At 35.9% G+C, this 24,393-nt stretch overlaps 1 protein-coding gene across 7 annotated transcripts in view; it reads left to right on the forward strand.

The window, feature by feature from the left end:
- The window catches only part of RBL2 (RB transcriptional corepressor like 2), a 77,443-nt gene that overhangs the window by 17,795 nt on the left and 35,255 nt on the right, over positions 1 to 24,393 (forward strand). For all 7 annotated transcript variants that reach the window (XR_011437306.1, XM_023636990.2, XM_070262941.1 and 4 more), the window contains 11 exons: positions 1,946 to 2,112; positions 4,532 to 4,641; positions 5,354 to 5,457; positions 8,830 to 8,967; positions 10,314 to 10,478; positions 10,998 to 11,109; positions 13,288 to 13,557; positions 13,759 to 14,039; positions 14,130 to 14,306; positions 23,409 to 23,480; positions 24,157 to 24,262. Coding sequence is in view for 6 of the 7 variants with exons in the window: in XM_023636990.2 (XP_023492758.2) it covers positions 1,946 to 2,112; positions 4,532 to 4,641; positions 5,354 to 5,457; positions 8,830 to 8,967; positions 10,314 to 10,478; positions 10,998 to 11,109; positions 13,288 to 13,557; positions 13,759 to 14,039; positions 14,130 to 14,306; positions 23,409 to 23,480; positions 24,157 to 24,262 (1,702 nt within the window). In the remaining variant the exon portion in view is untranslated. The remainder of the gene's footprint in view (positions 1 to 1,945; positions 2,113 to 4,531; positions 4,642 to 5,353; positions 5,458 to 8,829; positions 8,968 to 10,313; positions 10,479 to 10,997; positions 11,110 to 13,287; positions 13,558 to 13,758; positions 14,040 to 14,129; positions 14,307 to 23,408; positions 23,481 to 24,156; positions 24,263 to 24,393) is intronic.

Raw genomic sequence — 24,393 nt, forward strand, 5'->3', positions numbered from 1 at the left:
TACTACTCTACAATTAGTATTCCTCGTAGTATTTATCACTGGCTAGGTAGGTAAAAGAAAAATTTGTCTGATAGTAGGTAGGTAGGTAGATAGATCAATCGATGGATAGAAACAAAGAAAGAATTGTTTATTATCCTTCTCCCTGCATTAGAATATGAGTTTCATGAGGGCTGTGGCCAGTGCTGTACTCAGTGCTTGGCACATAGTAGGCGTTCCATGAGTATTTACTATTGACATTTATTGAGAGGGAAGAATGAGTTTGGGGGAAAAAATCCAGAGTTGGGGTTATGATTGTGTTCAGTTGGAGATGTCTTTTAGGCATCCTAGTAGAGAAGTTGAGCAGTAATTAGATATACAAGACTGGAGTTCACAGCAGAGATTAGGGCTGTGTATATATCTTCTGGAGTCATCAGGATATGGATGGCTTTTAAAGCCATGGAATGAAGAGAGATTACCTAGAGGTATGAATTCATAGAGAATAAAAGAGACCTCAGGACAGAACGCTGGGGCACTCCAGAATTTAGAAGTCTTTACTTGGAAAAGGAACACCCTAATATTTTAAAAACACTAACTTAATATTTATGCCAGAGTTAAAGAAAGACTCCTTTTGATGAGAATGCACAGGAAGCTTTAAGCTAAGAACTTTAACGGTGCTCCCTAGAAGCCCCACGCTGACCTTGAGGGCTGTGGGCAGGAAGCTGTTTGTGGTGGTTGTACTTGTTTCCTTTGTGGAAGCTCTGCTACCCGTGGGCAGTGTGGTGAGGTGCTCTGGCTGCTGTAGCTTCTCCTGCAAAAGTATTAGATGTTGTTCTCTCCCAGCAAGGCACTGGTTCATATACAGGGAAGAAACTGGCAGCAAGAAAAGCTGTCGAGGGCAGACAGCAACTTTCTGCATGTAGTTCATCTACCCAGATCACCTTGTTGACCTAAAACAAAATTATGGAATTAATTTCTTTGAAACAAAGTGGAAATCTTGGTTCTACTCCTGTTTGTCAGAGAAAAAGCATATAGATTTATTTCTTTTATGGTGAATTTCTTTACTTTTCTGTATCTCATGAAACTTGAATAGTTCTGTTGCCAGGTGAAAATTTTGCTAGGTATTTTTACAGCTGTGTCTAGAATAAGTACATTTAATACAAAGGGCAATATAGTATATCTTGAATATTGAAAAACACTCTTACACCCTTTCAGAATTTGTTGGAAAAATTAGAAAAGATGTTTTATTAACATATGTATTCATGCTTAAATTCTTTGACATTAAGTCGTATCTTTTTCATATTTATATTCAAGAATGCCGACTTAAACTTGTTTCTCTGAAGATCTGTCTACTTTAGAGGGAAAAAAACTGTGATAGACTCTAGTAACTAAAGGTAAAGGAGGGGCAAGAAGACTGAAGAAGGCCATTCTGCAGTAGGTTGTTTTCTGCATTGGCTTGTATTCTGCCTCTAAGAATGTTTATTTTATCCTCTCTCTCTGAAGCATGTTTGATAGTTTAGATGGGCTTTTGTTAAATCGTGGATTTCATTTGGGCCGGATTTAATTCACAGCTGTCTTTTGTCAATCTTTGAGTATATACAAAAATAGCAGTAGATGGGAGCTGTGAAATTCCATTTCCAGTGATACCCTTAATTTTTTAATGCTTATTTTTGCCTTCAAGCTTGAATTTTGAAGGTGGGATGATGGAGAAATACGCCTTATCTTAAAGGTTTAACTTTTAAGAGACAAACTTTTTAGTTGGCTAAAATACAAATTGTTCTTTCACACATCTTCACATAGATAGTGGTGGCTCTTAGTGAGGTTATGTTTAAATTCCAAGAATGGTGATATTTGAATCACTAAATTTCTCGGTAACGTAAAGACAAAATCCGATTCGCTTGAATTCCCATTTGTGAAGTAATTGAAAGTCTTTCTGATCTGAAATAATGTTCTTTTTTTCCCCCTTTAGTCTAAAGCACTTAGAATCTCCACACCACTTACTGGTGTGAGGTACATTAAGGATAACAGCCCTTGTGTGACCCCAGTTTCTACAGCTACACATAGCTTGAGTCGTCTTCACACCATGCTAACAGGCCTCAGGAATGCACCAAGTGAGAAACTGGAACAGATTCTAAGGTTAGTTTGAGCCCTTCTTGCCTTCTAAGATTTAGTTGTTGACCATTTTCCAATACTCTATTTTAATTTTTCACTATTAGTGCCTTAATTCACACATTAATAATTTTATATCAGTTGCATGCTCAGTCCTGTTGTTAGTCTGGAGAGGACATAGCAATATAAGATGTATGAAGAGAAGATTATATTTCCTCAGTATCTTAGTCTTTGGGCTGCTATAACAAATACTGTAGACTGGGTCGCTTATAAACAGCAGAAATTAATTTCTCACTGTTTTAGAGGCCAGAAGTCCAAGATCAAGGCACCAGCAGACTCAGTGCCTGATGAGGCCTGCTTCCTGGTTCATAGACAGCTGGGGTTTTTTTTTGCTGTGTCCTAACATGGCAGAAGGAGGCAAGGGAGCTCTCTAGGGTTTCTTTTATAAGGGCACTAATCTCATTCAGGAGAGCTCTACCCTCATGACCTAATCCCCTCCCAAATGCCTCACCTCCAGATACCATCACATTGGAGATTAGGTTTCAGCATAAGAATTTGGGGGATGGGGCCCAAACATTCAGTCCATAGTATTCAGGTTTCTTTAATATAGTACAGGATACACTAACCAATGACACCAGAGACTATAGAATAAACTACCAAGCTATCTGTTACCAACTGTTTTTTTTTTTTAAGATTGGCACCTGAGCTAACATCTGTCGCCTGTCCTTTTTTTTTTTCTCTCTTCTTCTCCTCAAAGACCTCCAGTACATAGTTGTATATTCTAGTTGTAGGTCCTTCTGGTTCTGTTATGTAGGGGATGCCGCCTCAGCATGGCTTGATGAGCCATACTAGGTCCGCACCCAGGATCCAAACTGGCAAAGCCCCAGCCGCCAAAGTGAAGTGTGTGAATTTTAACCACTTGGCCACAGGGCCAGCCCCCAACTGTTCTATCTTAAGATTTCAGGAAAAGGGAGGATCAGTAAAGATGGAAGTTGTCAAAGGACTTCATGAAGAGGATTGGACCTGAGCAAATTTCTGAAGGGTGTGTCAGATTTGAAAAGATAAGAGAGTTATATTCATAACCAGTGGGAAACCACTGTAACTTCTGTAAGCTATGTAAAACACCCTTAGCCTAAAAGGAAGTTAACTGCCTTTAGTTCCTTTGATCTGCCTGAGACTGGCAAGAATATCAGTGAGCTTTAGTGAAAAGCACAATAGACTGAATCTCATTACCTGTGCATAATTTTTAGCAAATTTACTTGACAAAATTACTTCCAAGGCCCCTCCAGTCCTAAAGGTTTGATAACACAGACCCTGTAGGAGCCCATTTTATTTCTGGTGGTATGGTGTAAGAAGGTCCTGTATACACATATCAGTAATTTCCCACTCATAGCTAGACTCATTAAATAGCAAGGCTGACTGATTTTCCTTTAAATTTTCATGAAATGTGCTTTATTCATAAACTTGATTGTGATTAACACCCAACAGGCTATGTCTGTATGGCCTCTTCTTAAGTAATGTTTCTCAGAGGACCTTGTTTACCTAGAATTCAGAAGCCTTTTATAAATACATTTTAGAAGCCTGTCTTAATCTCTGTATTTTCTAAATCTCTTTACAGTCTCTAACTAGGCATAGCAGCTTCTTTAATCTTAAATACCATTAGTGGGGTTAAGTATTACCAGTAGATACTAGGTAAAACCAAAAGGTCCTGTTTTCATAAAAAAGTACCTGCATATGTGTGTTCATAAATAAAATTCTGCTTGCATATGATATTCAGTAGCTATCTCTAGCAGGATTATAATTAATTTTTACTTTCTTTAAATTTTCTAAACTTGCTACCCTTTTACAATGAATATGTATATTTATGATCAAGATAAAAATATAGTTGTTAGAAAAGCCCACATGGTGACAATTTGTATAATGCTTCTGCATTGAACATAATATTGCCTTTCTAGTAAAAAAAAGAAAAAGTCAATGAAATAAACCTTGTTTTGGAAGAAAAAATGTAGAATGCCAGTAATGCTTTATGTGAGTTTGTAGTATAGATTATATACCCCTTCATTCTGTTTTCTTCCAGGAGTTCTTAATGGGAGTTGTACTGCCCTTTGGGGACACAGTTGAGGGCAATTTGTTTGTCATCAGTGACTGCAGATGTGTAGGGTAGGTGGGGTCCAGGCCTGGACATCAAATGGGTACTGGTCAAGGTTATTAAACTTACTACAGTAAAAGGTACAGCTCCACGCAAATATTTTTTTCACTCAAAATGATAATACCAACACCTTCAATAAGGAAGTATGGGATCTCCTGGATTAATTTGGAAAGTGTATAGTTTCTCTTCAAACTATTTTGTATTTATAGGTTAGTAAAGTTACAGAGTTGTAAATAGTTTATCACTTTGTGACTTGGCAAGACCTTTAAATTAGTTAATTTCTTCTTATTTTTTTAGGACATGTTCCAGAGATCCAACCCAGGCTATTGCTAACAGATTGAAAGAAATGTATGAAATATATTCTCAGCATTTCCAGCCAGATGAGGATTTCAGTAATTGTGCTAAAGGTAAGACTTAATATTGTCTATATTGTTCTCATCTTTGACTTAACCACATGGAGTCCTTTCTTGGTAACTGAGTCAGAAATAAGAAGAAAAGATTTATGACTTAGACTGAGGGCTAGAATATGGATGTCCAATTTTTTTTGTCAACCAACTGAATTCTGGGCCCTTCTCAGTAAGAGAGAAATTTTAGACTGATACCTTTTTATGTTGGACTTCAGTTACTTTTTTGTTTGCAAAATCTTTAGTTTTCTTTTGTAGACTGGGTATTAAATATTGAAGTATAGTGGTTCTTCAAAATATTGGGAACAAGGACAAAATATATAACTGTTAACATGCCCACATCTGTCCTAGGAGTTGTCTGATGTCATGAATCAGAACCAAGTGTGAGTGGAATAGTAAACCAATTATATACCTCTTTGCATAGAGCTGCTCTGTTCAAACATACAAAACAAAGGTGTGAATCTTAATGGAATGCTATTACATTTTTTATGCGCAATTTTCAGTTCACGATTTTAGAAAACTTTGACTGTTACCATGAAGAAAATTAAGGAATTTTAGGCATGACTGGAACAGCAACTATAGAAAGTACATATATATGAAGTGTTGAGTTTGTTTTTAAATTTTATTTTGTGGGCAGGGGATGAGATAGACCCTCCTTGTCCACAATATTTATTTTCTTTGCATGTGATTTTTGTGTTTTTTATTATTTACGCAGAAATTGCCAGCAAACATTTTCGTTTTGCAGAGATGCTCTACTATAAAGTATTAGAATCTGTTATCGAGCAGGAACAAAAAAGACTGGGAGACATGGATTTATCTGTGAGTAAATAACCATTGTATTGATTAGCACAATAAAATGTAGTTTCCTTTCAGCCCTCCTCAGGAAAAAAAAAAGCAACAAAAGAGCCATTATTGAAGAAATAATATATGGCTTTGAGGGAATAAGATTGGCACCTAAGCAAACTTCTGTACTGAGTCATCTCACTTAGTGTTTCTCGTTGCAGCAGGCCATGTATTATAAGTTACAATTTCTGTGGATAGTAAGACTCTATAGTCAGGGATTAAAACATTCAGACTTAGCCTTAATTGAGTTTTTGAATAACATAGAGTTTTTATTCAAGCCTTATATAGCAAGAATAAATTTAGTATTGACTAGATAGGACTTTAACATAAATATTCAACTTTTCCTCTTTGGCTAAGATAATTGTTTTTCCTAGATTTTACTAGTTAAGGAATGTGAATTGATTTTTAAACAAGTGATATTTACTTTCAATGACATGAGGAAATTTTTTTCTTTTTTGAGCAAGACTAGACCTGAGCTAACATCCACTGCTAATCCTCCTCTTTTAGCTAAGGAAGGTTGGCTCTGAGCTAATATCTGCTCCCATCTTCCTACACTTTATGTGTAGGATGCCTGCCACAGCATGGCTTGATAAGCAGTACATAGGTCCATGCCCGGGATCCAGACTGGCAAACCCCGGGCCACCAGAGCGGAGCGCAGGAACCCAACAACTACTCCACTGGGCCGGCCCCTAAAAACTGACTTTTTAAACGATACTTTAAGGAAAATTATAAAATTGACCAATAATTGTTCTAATTCCTTGTAACTATTTACATTTCTTTTTTTATATATAAAATATGGCTGTAGGAATTTAAAATGCTGTTTTATGACAAATTTTTTTTTTTTTTTGAAACATACAGAAGGGTATATAAAACATAGTTACAGTTTAGGGTCTGATAAGTGCATATCTGTATACTCACATAAGAAATTTATTACAAATTTCTTTTTTTTTTAAATTGTAGTAATATATACAGGGGCCAGCCTGGTGGTGCAGCGGTTAAGTGCGCATGTTCCGCTTCGGCGGCTCGGGGTTCACCGATTCGGATCCTGGGTGCAGACATGGCACCGCTTGGCAAGCCATGCTGTGGTAGGCATCCTACATATAAAGTAGAGGAAGATGGGCATGGATGTTAGCTCAGGGCCAGTCTTCCTCAGCAAAAAGAGGAAGATTGGCAACAAATGTTAGCTCAGGGCTGATCTTCCTCAAAAAAAAAAAATGTACATAACATAAAATTTACCATTTTAAGCATTTTCACATGCACAGGGGGCCAGCCCCATGGCTGAGTGGTTAAGCTCGTGTGCTCCACTTTGGTGGCCCAGGGTTTCACTGGTTCGGATCCTGGGTGCGGACTTGTCACTGCTCATCAAGCCATGCTGAGGTGGCATCCCACATAACACAACCAGAGTTCACTCACAACTAGAATATACAACTATGTACTGGGGGGGTTTGGGGAGAAGAAGAAGATGAAGAAGAAAAGAAGACTGGCAACAGATGTTAGCTCAGGTGCCAATCTTTAAAAAAAAAAAAGTGCACAATTCAGTGGCATTAAGTACATTCAGAATGTTATGCAACCCTCACCACTAGCCATCTTCAAAACTTTTTCATCATCCCAAACTGAAAGCCTGTACCCAGTCAACAATGACTTCCCATTCATCCCTTCCTCCAGCCCCTAGTAATGTCTATTCTACTTCCTGTCTCTATGAATTTACCTATTCTGGGTACCTCATATAATCATACAATATTTGTTCTTTTGTATCTGGCTTATTTCACTTAGGATGTTGTTTTCAAGGTCCATACGTGTTGTAGCATGTATCAGAATTTCATTCCTTTTTAAGGCTGAATCATATTCATTATATATATCACATATATATGTGTATAACAGATACATATATGTATATACCACATTTTCTTCATTCATTCATCTGTTGATGGACATTTGAGTTTACACCTTTTGGCTATTGTGAGTAATGCTGTTAATAACATTGGTATACAAGTATCTATTTGAGTCCCTGCTTTCAATTCTTTTTGGTATATACCTAGAAGTGGGGTTGCTGGATCATATGTTAATTATGCGTTTAACTTTTTGAGGAACTGCCATACTGTTTTCCACAGTGGCTGCACCATTTTACATTCCCACCCACAATGCACCAGTGTTCCAGTTTCTCCACATCCTGTAACACTTGTTATTTTCCTTTTTTTTTTTTTTTTTTTTTTAAAGATTTTATTTTTTCCTTTTTCTCCCCAAAGCCCCCCGGTACATAGTTGTATATTCTTCGTTGTGGGTTCTTCTAGTTGTGGCATGTGGGACGCTGCCTCAGCGTGGTCTGATGAGCAGTGCCATGTCCGCGCCCAGGATTCGAACTAACGAAACACTGGGCCGCCTGCAGCGGAGCGCGCGAACTTAACCACTCGGCCACGGGGCCAGCCCGTTATTTTCCATTTTTTAAGAAAATATTCACCCTAATCAGTGTGCAGTGGTATCTCATGGTTGTTTTGATTTGCATGTCCCTAATGACTAGTGACGCTGAGCATCTTTTCATGTGTTTATTGGCCCTTTGTATATCTTCATTGGAGAAATGTCTGTTCAAGTCTTTTGCCCAATTATGAGTTGGGTCATTTGATTTTTTGTCATTGAGTTGTAGGAGTTCTTTATATATTTGGATAGTAATCCCTTATCAGATTTATGATGTGCAGATATTTTCTCCCATTCTGTGGGTTGTCTTTTCACTTTGTTGTAGTGTCCTTTGATACACAAAAGTTTCTAATTTTGATGAAGTCCAGTTTATCTGTTTTTTCTCTTGTTGCCTATGCTCTTGTTTTCTGAGTAACTTTTTAATTTAAAAATGATAAATGTTTATGTACAATTTTGGAAAAGTAATAAGCAAAAAAAAAAAAAGAAGATGAAAATCATCTGTGATTATATCACCCTGAGATAAACATGTTGACTTCTCGTCCATGACCATGTAGCCAGTCACCTGCTTTCCTTTCAGCCATCTTTCTATGACAGTGATGTCTTACTGTAAATACTGTTCTGTAACACCTTTCCATATCATTATACTTCTAAGCATCAGGGTGTATTGTATTTTGGTTAGGGATGTACTCTTTTTTATTAGCTATATTTCACAATGTGTAAGATTTTTGAAAGTTCTTATACATTTCTTTAATATGTTTTTTGCTAAAAAATGGGCTTATTTATAAAGTTAAAGTTTTCGAAGAAAATAAGCACATACTTCTCACTAACTTAGACAATAAGACTTCCTTTGGTATTTTTATTTAACTTGACTGGGTATGAAATGTCTTCTTAGAGTAGACTAATGTTTCCCAATGTTAATAATTTGATTTTTCATAGGGCATTCTGGAACAAGATGCATTCCATAGATCGCTTTTGGCCTGCTGCCTTGAGGTCGTCACTTTTTCTTATAAGCCTCCTGGGAATTTTCCATTTGTTACTGAAATATTCGATGTGCCACTTTATCATTTTTATAAGGTATTTTTCAAAATTTGATAGTGATAAGAAAATTGTAGATGAGACTCAATTTCCTGTTGTTACCCATCTAGTTCATTTTAATATTTAAGTACACTTCTATTTTTAATTACACATTTAATAATTTCCATTGTGTCAGGGAGCAGAGAACAAATAGGAGAGTCTTAAGAATTATATAAATTCTTTTAATGTAGTCTAAAGACATATTTTGGGTAAAAGCTTCATTTGATTCCTCGTTTTATCTAATAAAGGCTTTTAGAATACTTTGATTTTATGAGCTAAGAAGTCTTTTAAAAAGTAGCAAATATATCACTAGCTAATCTTATTTGGCAACTTATTTTTTTATTTTATGGAAATTTAATGAAAGTGTTTTTCAGAAAAAAATTTTTTTTCGTGTTATATAGGGGCACAGAGTTATAGCATTGATTTGGTAGTTGTTTCCTTCTGGATAATGATTTAATGTATGAATTTATCTTAATTCTCATACAGTAGTCAAAACTAATGTTTAGAGATTTTTGTATTTTTGTATTTTTGGTTTTCTTGAGGGTGGGGGAGAAGTGAGGAAGATTGGCCCTGAGGCAACATCTCTTGCCAATCTCCTCTTTTTGCTTCAGGAAGATTGTTGCTGAGCTAACATCGGTGCCAATCTTGCTCTGTTTTGTGTGTGGGATGCTGCCACAGCATGGCTTGTATAGGTCTATGCCCAGGATCTGAACCAGTGAACCCTGGCTGCTGAAGCACAGCACATGAACCTAACCTCTACGCCACTGGGCCGGCTCCTAGAGTTTTAAATATGAAATTTTATGAGTAATATTTTTCAACCTCAATAGACAACGCATGTTTTTTCATTTAAAAAATTTTGAAATACATCATTATAAAAAAGATTTTATATAATTCATATATACAGTTTAAATATTTATAAAGATAGTAAGAGGAAGAACAGCTATTTCAAAATATTACTGTTCTTTATAATGGTCGTTTTTATTTTAAAGATTTTATTTTTCCTGTTTTCTCCCCAAAGCCCCCTGGTACATAGTTGTATATTTTTAGTTGTGGGTCCTTCTAGTTGTGGCATGTAGGATGCCATCTCAGCATGGCCTGATGAGTGGTGCCATGGCCTCGCCCAGGATCCGAACTGGCGAAACTCTGGGCCACTGAACTGGAACGTGCGAACTTAACCACTCTGCCACGGGGCCGGCCCCAATATACTTGTAATTTTTGACAAACTGACTTTGTTGTATTTATAAATATATTAAAAAAATGTAAATCTACTCATTTTGCTTTCACACTTAATAACCAGTTCTTTTGAAAAAATTATTATTAAACCAGGGCATTTTTCTTTATTTTAGGTTATAGAAATATTCATTAGAGCAGAAGATGGCCTTTGTAGAGAGGTAGTAAAACACCTTAATCAGATCGAAGAACAGATCTTGGATCATTTGGCATGGAAACCAGAGTCTCCACTCTGGGACAGAATTAGAGACAATGAAAACAGAGTTCCTACATGTGAAGAGGTTTGTGAAACTATCTTAACATCTTTCTGTAACAAAAGTGCATCAATATCAACTCTGTTCATAATCCTCTTTCACAGGCAGCAGTTAAACTTAGTGTCTTCCTTATGGGGGGATAGGACGGCAGCTGGGTTTTTTAATATGGTACAATCACCCCTACATCTAAGAGGAAAAAAGCGTTAGAAATAATTTGTGATTACCCAAGGTTTCAGTGACAGAATAAGAACTCAGTGCTCTGTCTTGATTTCCTAATGAAGTTTCTGTACCTTAGATTGGTTGATATTCTAATTCTCCAAATCAGTAATGAAGGCTGATTCATATTTAGTATCCAGTTATTAGGTTTGGAATTTTTTAAGCCTGCTAGAATTTTTTTAACTTTGTTATAAAAGTGGAAAAGACAGCTGATTGATTTAGGTGGAATAACTGATGAGCCAAGGTAGTTTTCTTTTGCCTTAGATTATTGTATTTCTAATTAAAATGCTTTTTTGAATAATGACATTTGGTGTAAATAATTCTTTATAGGTCATGCCCCCACAGAACCTGGAAAGAGCAGATGAAATTTGTATCGCTAGCTCCCCTTTGACTCCCAGAAGGGTGACTGAAATTCGTGCTGATACTGGAGGACTTGGAAGAAGTAAGTTTAAAATACTAGAGGGACTATTCGGAGGCCTAATATCTGGGGATTTAAATTCCGTCTGAAAGTACAGGTGAAGTTGACAGGGTACATATAGGAGAAAGGAGTGTGTGCATTATAGTGTCACATAGACCACTTAGTGCTTTTGAAGAAGATTTAAGAACAGAGGAAAATGTACTATAATAAGTGTCTTTAAAAAAGATAGAATACTATGTGTTAATGATTCCTATATTTTAAATGTATGTTTATCTATAAGCATACAAAAGAGCTGAAATGGAAAAACCAAACTATTAAGAATGATTATTATTCGTTGCTGGAATTCCAGGTGATCTTTGTAAATTTTTTGAGATGAATATGAATTACTTTTAAAATCAGAAGAGACAGAAAAGCTTCTTACAGATAGAAGTGTGTTATCCAATTAGGTACAGACAAGCCAGTGAGTTAAGAGGACTGAATGGCTTGAGTTTGTTCAGCTTTGACTTTTCTCAGTTGAGCTGTGCTACTCTGGTTAATGTAACAGCAGTGCTGGCTCAAGAAGTAACACCGTTGGGAAGTTTTGCTATTTATCTGGTCACATTTTAGGCAGCTCTTTATAACATCTGCCAGGTGCAAGGTTTAAGTTTATATACTTGAGATAAAACTACTTTTTAAAAAGCAATTCTGTAAATCCAGAAAGTTCTAATTCCTTGGATGCTATTAGAAGGATATTCTTCTTTCTTTGGATCAACTTTTTGATATAATTGATAAGCACTAGCTGTAGAAGAAAGGTCAATTTTAAAATCAGGAATCACTGTATGTCAGTGCATACTCAATAAATATAGATGATCTCTATGAAAACTTCCTCATTTTTGAAAAAGGAGTCATAACGGCTTAACTATTTTTCTGCTTATTATCCACTCAGATCCATAGATCTGACAGCTGGTCTTCCGCAGTTCTTTTTCTATAGTTTTTTCCTTCCCTAACCAATGGATTAGGAGTTGGCTTTAAACTTCATTTTCTTTGTACTTATCACTTCTCCATTTTCATGAGATCTCTTAATATTTTAGAAGATATCGATTGTAATGCATTCTTTCTGACTCTGCAGCTTTGTTCCAAGTACAAATCCAGTAAGTTTATTTGCTTTTGTATCATCAGGAAATTGAAATGTTAAGCCACAGTGTATCAGGACTACTCCTGTCCATCCTCTTATAACTTACCTACCTATATTTTAGAAATTTAAAAACCCAGTGATGTGTAGTTTTTACAGCTGGACATGGAAGAGGGAAAAGAATGCTTACTTCTTAAAAATTCAGACATTGGTGTGAATGCTTAACAATACACTAAGCCATAATGGTTAACACAGTTTCTAATTGGGATATGAAAAAGTTTTGGAAATTGATAGTGGTGATGGTTGCACAACACTGTGAATGTAATCAATGCCACTGAATTGTACACTTAAAAATGGTTAAAATGGCAAATTATATGTTATATATATTTTATCACCATTTTAAAAATTAATTATGTAATGTACCAAAAACCATTGAACTGTACAGTTTAAATGAGTGAAATGTATGTGAATTATCTCAATAAAGTTGTTTAAAAAAATAATAAACTAAGCTTAATTGAATCCAAAACATGTATGTCCATTCTTGCTGAAGAACATTATTGAGTTTCAGTAATGTTGTATGTATAGAAAAAGACAAAGATGAAAATTCATACAACTGGGAGGAAATGCTTCCAGGTGATACCATAGTAATATCAAGTCCATCAACTCCTCTTATCAAGTAATGGCTTTACGGTGAAATCACATCTTATATGTGTCTTAGGTGGAAATTGAATGTGGTCAAAAATACCATAGAAAAATAGAGTAATTCTTTAAATTGTCCCCTGAATCATCAACTCCCTGTGGTAGTGGAGGGCAAAGTCTAGTTTGATTTAGCAGAAGGTGGAGTGAAGAAGGGAGCACTGTGAGACAAATAGAGAAAAATTTCTTTCTTTAAATTTTGCGCTTAATAGTGTTCAGTTGAGTTTTCGTTAGTTGAATGTAGCTATGATGTGACTCCTGTAATTTTTGTTTGCTTTTTAAAGTATGAAGCATTTCAGCACTGTGATTAGTTTTGAAAATTGTAATAGTTTGGGTGGAAATTAGATCTCAGTTTCCTTGAGTTAAACGGTTTGTTTCAATTTTTTTGGCCCTAGGCATAACATCTCCAACCACATTATATGATAGGTACAGCTCCCCAACAGCCAGCTCTACCAGAAGGCGGCTATTTGTTGAGAATGATAGCCCCTCTGATGGAGGGACACCTGGGCGCATTCCCCCACAGCCCCTCGTCAATGCTGTCCCTGTGCAGAATGTATCTGGGGAGGCTGTTTCTGTCACACCAGTTCCTGGACAGACCTTGGTCACCATGGCAACAGCCACTGTCACAGCCAACAATGGACAAACTGTGACCATTCCCGTACAAGGTAAGGAAGGCAGAATTGGCTATTGAGTTCTTTCTCTGTGGCGTTTATTGGAAAGATACCTGAGATTTGGCTGGAATGACACTATGAAATGAGAGTGGAGGGAGGGAAAGGGTTGGAGGGGGAGAAATTGGAAACCTCTGCCTGGAGAACCTTGTATTATCAACTTTTCTTTGTGCTTGTTTTCTTTATAACAAACCATAGGTATTGCCAATGAAAATGGAGGCATAACATTCTTCCCAGTCCAAGTCAATGTTGGGGGGCAGGCACAAGCTGTGACTGGCTCCATTCAGCCCCTCAGTGCTCAGGCCCTGGCTGGAAGTTTGAGCTCTCAGCAGGTGTCAGGAACAACCTTGCAAGTCCCTGGTCAGGTGGCCATTCAGCAGATTTCCCCAGGAGGACAACAGCAGAAACAAGGCCCACCTGTAACCAGCAGCAGTCTTAGACCCAGGAAGACTAGCTCTTTATCCCTTTTCTTTAGAAAGGTAATTTTTCATGTACCTTTACCAGTCATGAGCTTGGGAAATATAAGTGTTAGATGAACAAAGTTTGAAATGTTTTTCTTTGTCTACTAGGTTTACCACTTAGCAGGTGTCCGCCTTCGGGATCTTTGTGCTAAACTAGATATTTCAGATGAACTGAGGAAAAAAATCTGGACCTGCTTTGAATTCTCTATAATTCAGTGTCCTGAACTTATGATGGACAGACATCTGGACCAGTTGTTAATGTGTGCCATTTATGTGATGGCAAAAGTGAGTACCATTTGAAATATAAAAGGAAAAAGTAAAGATGCTACTTCCTTACTCTCAAAACACTTTTTTTTTTTCAGTTTTATTGAGAAATAATTGACACACATCACTGTATAAGTGTAAGGTGTACAGCATGATGGTTTGATTTACATATATTGTGAAATGATTACCACAATAGGTTTAGTCAGAACACTTTTAACACTTTATTGAGATATAATTCTCATAGCATATAATTCACTCATTTGAATTGTACAACTCAGTGGATTAAGTATAGTCACAAATATGTACTACAGTCAATTTTAGAACATAATATTCCATTGTAAGAGTATATGATATTTTGTTTATCCATTCATCAGTTGATGGACATTTGGGTTATTTACACTTTTTGGCTATTATGAATAATGCTGCTTTGAACAGTTGTGTACAAATTTTTGTATGGACGTGTTTTCATTTCTCTTTGGTATTTACCTAGGAGTGGATTGCTGGGTCATATTGTAACTCCATCTTTAACCATTTGAGGAAATGGTTTCCAGAGTTTTCCAAAACTATTTTCCAAAGTCACTGCACCATTTTACATTTCCATTAGCAGTATATGAAGGTCCTGATTTCTCCACATTCTCATCAACACTTTTTATTATATGACTTTTAAAAAATAATTTAAATTGAACAAGTTAGTGGTATTTAGTATATTCACAATGCTGTACACCCCCTACCTCTATCTAGTTTCAAAACATTTCCATCCCTGCAAAGTAAAACTACATACTCATCCTTTCTATTCTTCTTCCCCCGAGCTCCTGGCAACTGCCATTCTACTTTCTGTCTCTGTGTATTTGACTGTTCTGGGTGCCTCATATAAGTGGGATCATGCAGCATTTTGTTTTTGTGACTTTTATTTCAGTTAGTATAATGTCCTCAAGATTCATCTATGTTGTAGCATGAGTTTTACTTTCCCTCCTTTTTAAGGTTGAATATTCCATTGTATGGATAAACCACATTTTATTTATCCATTCATCTATTGATGGACACTTGGATTGCTTCCACTTTTTGGCTATTGTAAATAATGACACCATGAACATGGGTATACAAATATCTCTTCAAATCTTTGGTTTCAGTTCTTTGTGTATATACCCAGAAGTGGAATTACTAGGTCATATGGTAAATCTACGTTTAATTTTTTGAGGAAGTATCGTATTGTTTTTCACAGTGGTTGCACCATTTTATATTCCCACCAGCAATGCACGAAAGTTGCAATTTCTCTACATCCTTGCCAATTTATTTTCCTTTTTTTTATTATAGCCATCCCAGTGGGTATTGACTGGTACCTTATTGTGGTTTTGATTTGCATTTCCCTAATGACCAGTCATGTTGAGCATCTTTTCATTTGCTTGCTGGTCATTCGTATATATTCTTTGGAGGAACATCTGTTTAAATTCTTTGCCCATTTTCTTTTTTTAAAGATTTTATTTTTCCTCTTTCTCCCCAAGCCCCTCGGTACATAACTGTGTATTTTCAGTTGTGGGTTCTTCTAGTTGTGGCAAGTGGGATGCCACCTCAGCATGGCTTGATGAGCAGTGCCATGTCCTCACCCAGGATCCAAACCAGCAAAACCCCAGGCCACCAAAGTGAAGCACGCGAACTTAACCACTGGGCCACAGGGCTGGCCCCCCTTTGCCCATTTTTGAATTGGGTTGTTTCCTTTTTTGCTGTCAAGTTGTAGAAGTTTTTTATGTATTCTGGATGCAACTCCTTTATCAGGTATATGATTGGCAAATATTTTCTCTCATTTTCTTCTGTGTGTTATCTTTTCATTTACTTGATAGTGTTATTTGAAGCAAAAAAAATGTTTAATTTTGATGAAGTCAATCTATTTATTTTTTTTATAGCTTGTCCTTTTGGTGTCATATTGAAGAATACATTGCCAAATCCAAGATTAATCCCCATTTTCTTCTAAGAATTTTATAGTTTTCTCTCTTACATTTAGGTCTTTGATCCATTTTGAGTAATTTTTATATTCAGTATGAGGTAGGAGTCCAACTTCATTCTTTTGCATGGGGCTATCCAGTTGTCCCAGCACTATTGTTGAAAAGATTATTCTTTCTCCATTGATAGTCTTAACACCCTTATCAAAAATCACTTGACCACAGGGGCCATCCCTGTGGCACAGTGGTTGAGTTCAGGCACTCTGCTTTGGTAGGCCGGGGTTCAGTGGTTCAGATCCTGGGTGTGGACCTACCCACCACTTACCAAGTAATGCTGTAGCAGGTGTCCCATGTATAAAGTAGAGCAAGATGGGCACAGATGTTAGCTCAGGGCCAGTCTTCCTCAGCAAAAAGAGGAGTGAGGAGTATTGGCGGTGGGTGTTAGCTCACGGCTAATCTTCCTCAAAAAAAAAAAAAAAAAAAAAAAAATCAGTTGACCACAGACACATGGGTTTATTTCTATAATCTCAATGCTAATCCATTGCTCTCTCTGTGTATCTCTTTATGCAGTACCATACACTTTTTAAAAAATTTTGTATTGCGTTAATATTGGTTTATAACATACATAAATTTTGAGTGTACATTATTATATTTCAGTTTCTGTGTAGATTACATCATATTCACCAGCCAAAGACTAATTACAGTCCATCACCACACACATGTGCCTAATCACCCCTTTCAACCTCCTTCCTCCTCCCTTCCCCTGTGGTAACCACCAATCCAATCTCTATCTCTATGTGTTTGTTGTTGTTTTTATCTTCTATTTATGGGTGAGATCATATGATATTCGACTTTCTCCCTCTGACTTATTTTGCTTAGCATAATACCCTCAAGGTCCATCCATGTTGTCACAAATGGCCAGATTTCATCCCTTTTTATGGCTGAGTAGTATTCCATTGAGTATATATACCACATTTTTATCCATTCGTCCCCTGATGGGCATCTAGGTTGCTTCCAAGTCTTGGCTATTGTGAATAATGCTGCAGTGAACATAGGGGTGCATGCATCTTTATGCATTTGTGTTTTCAAGTTCTTTGGATAAATATCCAGCAGTGGAATAGCTGGATCATATGGTAGATCTATTCTTAATTTTATGAGGAAACTCCATACTGTTTTCCATAATGGCTGCACCAGTTTGCGCTCCCACCAGCAGTGTATGAGGGTTCCCTTCTCTCCACATCCTCTCCAAAACTTGTTTCCTGTCTTGTTAATTATAGCCATTCTGATGGGAGTGAGGTGATACTTCATTGTAGTTTTGATTTGCATTTCCCTAATAGTTAATGATGTTGAATATCTTTTTATGTGCCTGCTGGCCACCCATATATTTTCTTTGGAGAAATCTCTGTTCAGATCTTTTGCCCATTTTTTAATTGGGTTGTTCATTTTTTTGTTGTTGAGACATATGAGTTCTTTATATATTTTGGATATTAACCCCTTATCAGATATTTGGTTTGCAAATATCTTCTCCCAAGTGTTAGGTTGTCTTTTTGTTTCATTTATGGTTTCCTTTGCTATGCAGAAGCCTTTTAGTTTGATGTAGTCCCATTTGTTTATTTTTTCTTTTGTTCCCCTTGCCCTGTCAGACGTGCTGCTTGAAAATATGCTGCTAAGACCGATGTCGAAGAGTGTACGGTCTATATTTTCTTCTAGAAGTTTCATGGCTTCAGGTCTTACATTCACATCTTTAGTCCATTTTGAGTTAATTTTGTGTATGGTGTAAGATAATGGTCTACTTTCATTCTTTTGCATGCAGCTGTCCAGTTTCCCCACCACTTTTTATTGAAGAGACTTTCCTTTCTCCATTGTATGTTCTTGGCTCCTTTGTCAAAAATCAGCTGTTCATAGATGTGTGGGTTTACTTTTGGGCTCTTGATTCTGTTCCATTGATCTGTGTATCTGTTTTTGTGCCAGTACCATGCTATTTTGATTACTATAGCTTTATAGTATATTTTGAAATCAGGGAGTGTGATACCTCCAGCTTTGTTCTTTTTTCTGAGGATTCCTTTGGGTATTCAGGGTCTTTTATTACCCCGTACAAATTTTAGGATTCTTTGTTCTATTTCTGTGAAAAATGTTTTTGGAAGTTTGATAGAGATTGCATTGAATCTGTAGATTGCTTTAGGAAGTATGGACATTTTAACTATGTTAATTCTTCTAATCCAGGAGTGTGGAATATTTTTCCATTTCTTTTTGTCTTTTTTTTTTTTGAGGAAGATTAGCCCTGAGCTAACTACTACCAGTCCTCCTCTTTTTGCTGAGGAAGCCTGGCCCTGAGCTAACATCCGTGCCCATCTTCCTCCACTTTATATGTGGGACGCCTACCACAGCATAGCATGGCAAGCGATGCCATGTCCACACCCGGGATCAGGGTTTCCTGAGAAGTGGAACGTGCGAACTTAACCACTGCACCACCAGGCCAGCCCCTGTCTTCTATTTCTTTCAACAATGTTTTATAGTTTTCAGTGTACAGATCTTTTACCTTTTTGGTTAAGTTTATTCCTAGTTATTTTGTTCTTTTTGTCGCAATAAATGGGATTGTATTCTTAATTTCTCTTTCTGCTACTTCATTATTAGTGTATAGAAATGCCGCTTATTTTTGTACGTTGATTTTGTATCCTGCAACTTTACCATATTTATTATTTCTAAAAGTTTTTTGATGGATTCTTTAGGGTTTTCTACATATAAAATCATGTCATCTGCAACTAGTGACATTTTCACTTCTCTCTTTCCAATTTTTCTTTTTCTTGCCTGATTGCTCTGGCTAGGACTTCCAATGCTATGTTAAATAAGAGTGATGAAAGTGGGCATCCTTGTCTGGTTCCTGTTCTTAGAGAGACAGCTTTTAGTTACTCTTGATTACTGTTGCTTTGACAAAAGTTTTGAAATCAGGGAATGAGAGTCTTCCTACCTTTTTCTTTGTTTTCAAAGTAGTTTAGCTAGTGTAAGTTCCTTGAAATTTTTTTACAAATTTTACTATCAGCTTGTCAATTTTGACTGTGTCACAAAGTCAACTGGGGTTCTGACAGGGATTGTGTTTAATTTGTAGATCAATTTGGGAAGCATTACCATTGTAACAATTTTGTCATCTTCTGATCCATGAACATAGGATATTTTTCCATTTATTTAGATCATTTTTAATTTCTTTCAACAGTTTTTCAGTTTTCATAGTATAACTTTTATACTTGTGTTAACTTTATTCCTTCCTATGTATTCTTTTTTGTGCTGTTATGAATGTAATTTTCATCTTTTAATTAGTTATTTTTGGTGAGGCAGATTCACCCTGAGCTAACATCTGCCAAGATTAGCCCGGAGCTAGCCTCTGTGCCAGTCTTTCTCTGTTTTGTATGTGAGTCGCCACCTCAGCATGGCTGAGTGGTAGGTCTGCACCTAGAATCCAAACCCATGAACCCAGGCCGCCAAAGCAGAGTGCGCCAAACTTAACCACTATGCCATAGGGCTGGCCCTTAATTTTCATTTTTGATGTGTTCATTGCAAGCGTATAGAAATACTGTTGATTTTGTGTGTTTATTTTATATTCCAAACCTTGCTAAACTCATTTATTAGTTCTAATTTAGTAGATTCCTTAGGATGTTCTATGTACAAGATCAGGTACTCTGCTTATAGAAATAGTTTTACTTGTTCATACTGGATGCCTTTTATCTTCTTTCCTAATTACTAGAGGTTCTAGGCAGAACCTCCAGTATAATTATTGTACATTGAATGGAAGTGTTGAGAACAGAAATTCATGTCTTGTTCCTGATCTTAGGAGGAAAGCATCTAGCCTTTCATCATTAAAGTATGATATTAGCTATGGGTTTTTTTTTCATGGATGCCTTTCTCACGTTGTGGAAGTTCTCTTCTGTTCCTCATTTGTTGAGTGTTTTTTTCATGAATGAGTGTTAGAAATTGTCAAATGCTTTTTCTGCATCTGTTGATGTTTGCTTTTTATTCTATTGATACATAGCATATCACATTGATTGATCTTCATATGTTAAACCAACCTTGTCTTCCTGGTTTAAATCCCACTTAGTCATGGTATATAATTCTTTTTATATGTTACTAGATTCAGCTTGCTAGTATTTTGTTGAGGAATTTTGTCCTATTCGTAAGAGAGATTGGTCTGTAGTTTTCTTGTTATGGCTTTGTCTGGTTTGGTTATCAGGGTAATATTGGATTCATAGAATGCACAGGAAAGTGTTCCTTTCTTTTCTAATTTTGCATTTTTCTTTGTAGGTAGTTTATTGATGAATAATTCTTTTTCTTGTCATGAGTCTATTCAGATTATCTCTTTCTTTTAGAATCAGTTTTGGTATTTGTGTCTTTCTAGGAATTTGTCTATTTCCTCTAGGCTAATTTTTTGGCACAGTTTATTCCCTTATAGTCCTTTTTATTCTTTGTCAGTAGTAATTTGAATCTTCTCTCTTTTTATCTTGGTCAGCGTAGCTAAAGGTTTGTCAATTTTGTTGATCTTGTCAAAGAACCAGTTGTTGGTTTCATTTATTAATGTATGCTCTAATTTTATTTCCTTCTTTCTGCTTGCTTTAGGCTTGGTTTTTGCTCTTAATTTTTCAGTGTTTCTTAAGATGGATGGTCAGATAATTGATTTAATATCTCTTCTTTTCAATATAGGCATTAACAGCTATAAATTTACCTCTACGCACTACTTTAGCCACATCTCATAAGTTTTGGTATGTTGTGTCTTCATTTTCACTCATATCAAAGTATTTTCTAATTTCTCTTTTGATTGGACTCATTGGTTATCTAGATGTGTTGTTTAATTTCCACATATTTGTGAGTTTCCCAAATTTCTGTTAATGATTTCTAGGTTTAATCCATTCTGGTCAAATAACACACTTTGTATTATTTCAATCCTTTTATCAAGGTTTGTTTTATAGCCTAGCATATGGTCTATGCTGGAGAATGTTCAGTATGCACTTAAGAAGAATGTATATTCTCGTCTATTAGGTCTAGTTGTTTTATAGTGTTGTTGAAGTATTCTGTTTCCTTCTTGATCTGCCACCTAGTTCTGTCTATTATTGAAAGTGGGGTATTGAACTCTGTAAATATTATTGAATTGTTTATTTTTTCCCTTCATTTCTGTCAGTTTTTACTTCATATATTTTGGTGTTCTGTTACTAGGTGCATGTATGTTTGTAATTATTATAACTTCTTGATGGATTGACCCTTTTATTATTATGAAATGTCCCTCTTTATCTCTGGTAACCTTTATTTTTTGTTTTAAAGTCTATTTTATAGTGTGATATTTGTATAGCCACCCAGCTTTCTTGGGGTTGCTGTTTGTATGATATGTTTCTTTCTATCTTTTTCTTGAAACATATTTTTTTATCTAAAGTGTGTCTCTTATAGACAGAGTATAGTTGGATCTCTTTTTTTATCCAGTCTGACAGTTTCTGCCTTTTGTGTTATTTAATTCATCCACATTTAATGTTATTATTGCTATAACTGGATTTATGTCCATCATCTTACTTTTTATTTTTTACATATGTCTCATGTCCTTTTGGTCCTCTGTTCCTTCTTTAGTGCTTTCATTTGCATTAGATGAATACTTCCCGATGTCGCATTTTAATTTCACTAATGACTTTTTAACTTTTTTAAGCTTATTTTCTTAGTGGTTACCTTAGGGCTTACAGTATACATCTTTTTTTTTTCCCTCCCTCTTCCCCCCCCCCAGGTTTGTTGAGATATAATTGACATGCAACATTTTGTAAGTATCAGGTGTACAATGTGATTTGATACATGTATATATGGCAGTATGATTACTGCAATAAGATTAGTTCACATCCATCACCTCATGTAGCTTTTTTTTTTTTTGTACTGAGAACACTTAAGATCAACTCTCTTAGCAACTTTCAAGTATATAATATAGTATTGTTAACTATAGTCACCATGCTGTTTATTAATCTCCAGAACTTATTCATCTTATAACTGGAAGCTTATAGTACCCTTTGACCAGTATCTCCCCCTTCCCCAATTCACCACATATGCAGTTTATCAAAATCAGCTTCAGATTTATACTAACTTACTTCCAGTGAGATACAGAAGTGTTACTCCTATATAGCTGTTTCCTTTTCATTCTTTTTGTGGTAGTATTGTTAAACAGATCACACCCATAAATGTTATAAATCTAACAATACATTATGAATTTATATAATTTTATGACTTTTAAAGGAGCTAAGGGAAGAAAGGACTGGAAGTATTTATAGTTTTAGTTATATTAAGCTTATCATTTTTTATTCTCTTTATTGGTTCCTATGGATTCAAGTTGCCTTCTGGAGTCATTTCCTTAGCACAATATACCTTTCCTCCTACTCTCCTTTCTGCTTTTTTTGGCAAATATATCACATTTCTATAGTTACAGGTCCAGGAGTACATTATATATGTATTGTTTTATACAATTACTTTTTAAATCAGTTAAGAGAAGGAAGGAGAAGAAACATGCATTTATACTGTTTTTACAGTTACATAATTTACCAGAGCTCTTTGTTTTTTCGGGTGTATTTGAATTACGTCTGGGTCACTTGCTTTTAGTTTGAAGAAGTTTTCTTTGGTATTTCTTGTAAGATGATTCTACTGGCAGCAAATTCTGTTTTTTGTTTTTCTGAGGTGGTATTTCACTTTCATTTTTGAAAAATGATTTTGCTGGATAGTGCATCCTTAGTTTAGTTTTTTACTTTGAGCACTTTGAATATGTTCTTCCACTGCCTCTTAGCCTCCATAGTTTCTGATGAGAAATCAGCTGTTATTTTCACTCTTTTTCCTATTCTTCAGATGCACAATCTGTATCTTCAGGTTTGCTAATTCATTCTTTCTTTGCCCGTTCAAATCTACTGTATTGTCCCTCTAGTGAATTTTTCATTTGTTACTGTACTTTTTTATTCCAGGTCTTGTTTCGGATACCACTTACTCCCTCTCTTGTTACTGAATTTTAGAAGATTTTCTTGAGTAGACATTTCTTCATTTATTATATGCCCTTAGGACCATTTCCAGACACTTTAAATGGCTGTTTTTTTTAATGTGATTTTCACTGGGGAGCTGGTTCACAGAGCTCCTTACCATGTTTGCTGGAAGTCAATTTCTCTCTCAGAATACTCTTATTCTTTGCCAGGTCACAAAAGAAGACAAATCTTTTCAGAATATTATGCGTTGTTATAGGACTCAGCCACAGGCCCGGAGCCAGGTAACTGAATTTTCCCTCAGGGCTGAAAATAAAGCTTAAAGTCTTTGATGAATACAAAAAATTAACCACAGTTGATTCTGGGGCCTTTTCTCCAGGATAAACAACTAAGACTCTAAGGGAAGCCTCTAATCTTCTTTACTCATTGACAGACAACTTCACATCTTGATTAGCTTACGTCCTCTTTTCCCCAAACATTAATGGTGTGAAATATTTGATTCTGGAGTCATTTCTTAATTCAGATAATCACAAGATAGATGTAAATTAGGAAGTTGTTTGGTTTTTATCTCACCTTTCAGTCTGGTTTAGGAAACATAGTACCGCACATTAAACCAAGGTAACATTAAATGCAATTACCTTTAATATTGTTGATTTATTTCAAAGACATAGGTATGTCAGCTCTTTGTATTTGACTTAGAATAACTTGATTTATGGTTGGGTACAATTACTGCTCTGTAGTATTATAGGCAGTACTTGGAATTTGAAGCCAGACAGGCCCTGATGTAAATCCTGGATCTGTTATTTAATACATATATAACCTTGCCTGTGTTTATGAACCTCTCCTGAGGACGACTATTACTACATGGGGTTGTTGTGAGAATAACCTGTCAGGGTCACATAGTCTAGGATGTGCTCAATAAATAATACTCTGTGTCCCCTTCTCGTGGTCTCTCTAAAGGTTTATAGAAGTGTTTTGATAAAAGGGAAAAGGAAAAGAAGAAATTCTGGTAGTAGTGATAGCAGAAGCCATCAGAATTCTCCAACAGAACTAAACAAAGACAGAAGTAAGTAGGATCTTTATGAACTCTTACAAAACAAAGTTAGGAGCTTCTCTTATTTTTTAGGCCTAAAAGACTAAAGATTACTGAATGAAATTACTATTATAGAAACTATGAAAATATTTTATTGGCAAAGG

The sequence above is a fragment of the Equus caballus genome, chromosome 3, assembly GCF_041296265.1.
Source record: "Equus caballus isolate H_3958 breed thoroughbred chromosome 3, TB-T2T, whole genome shotgun sequence".
Lineage (NCBI taxonomy): Eukaryota > Metazoa > Chordata > Mammalia > Perissodactyla > Equidae > Equus > Equus caballus.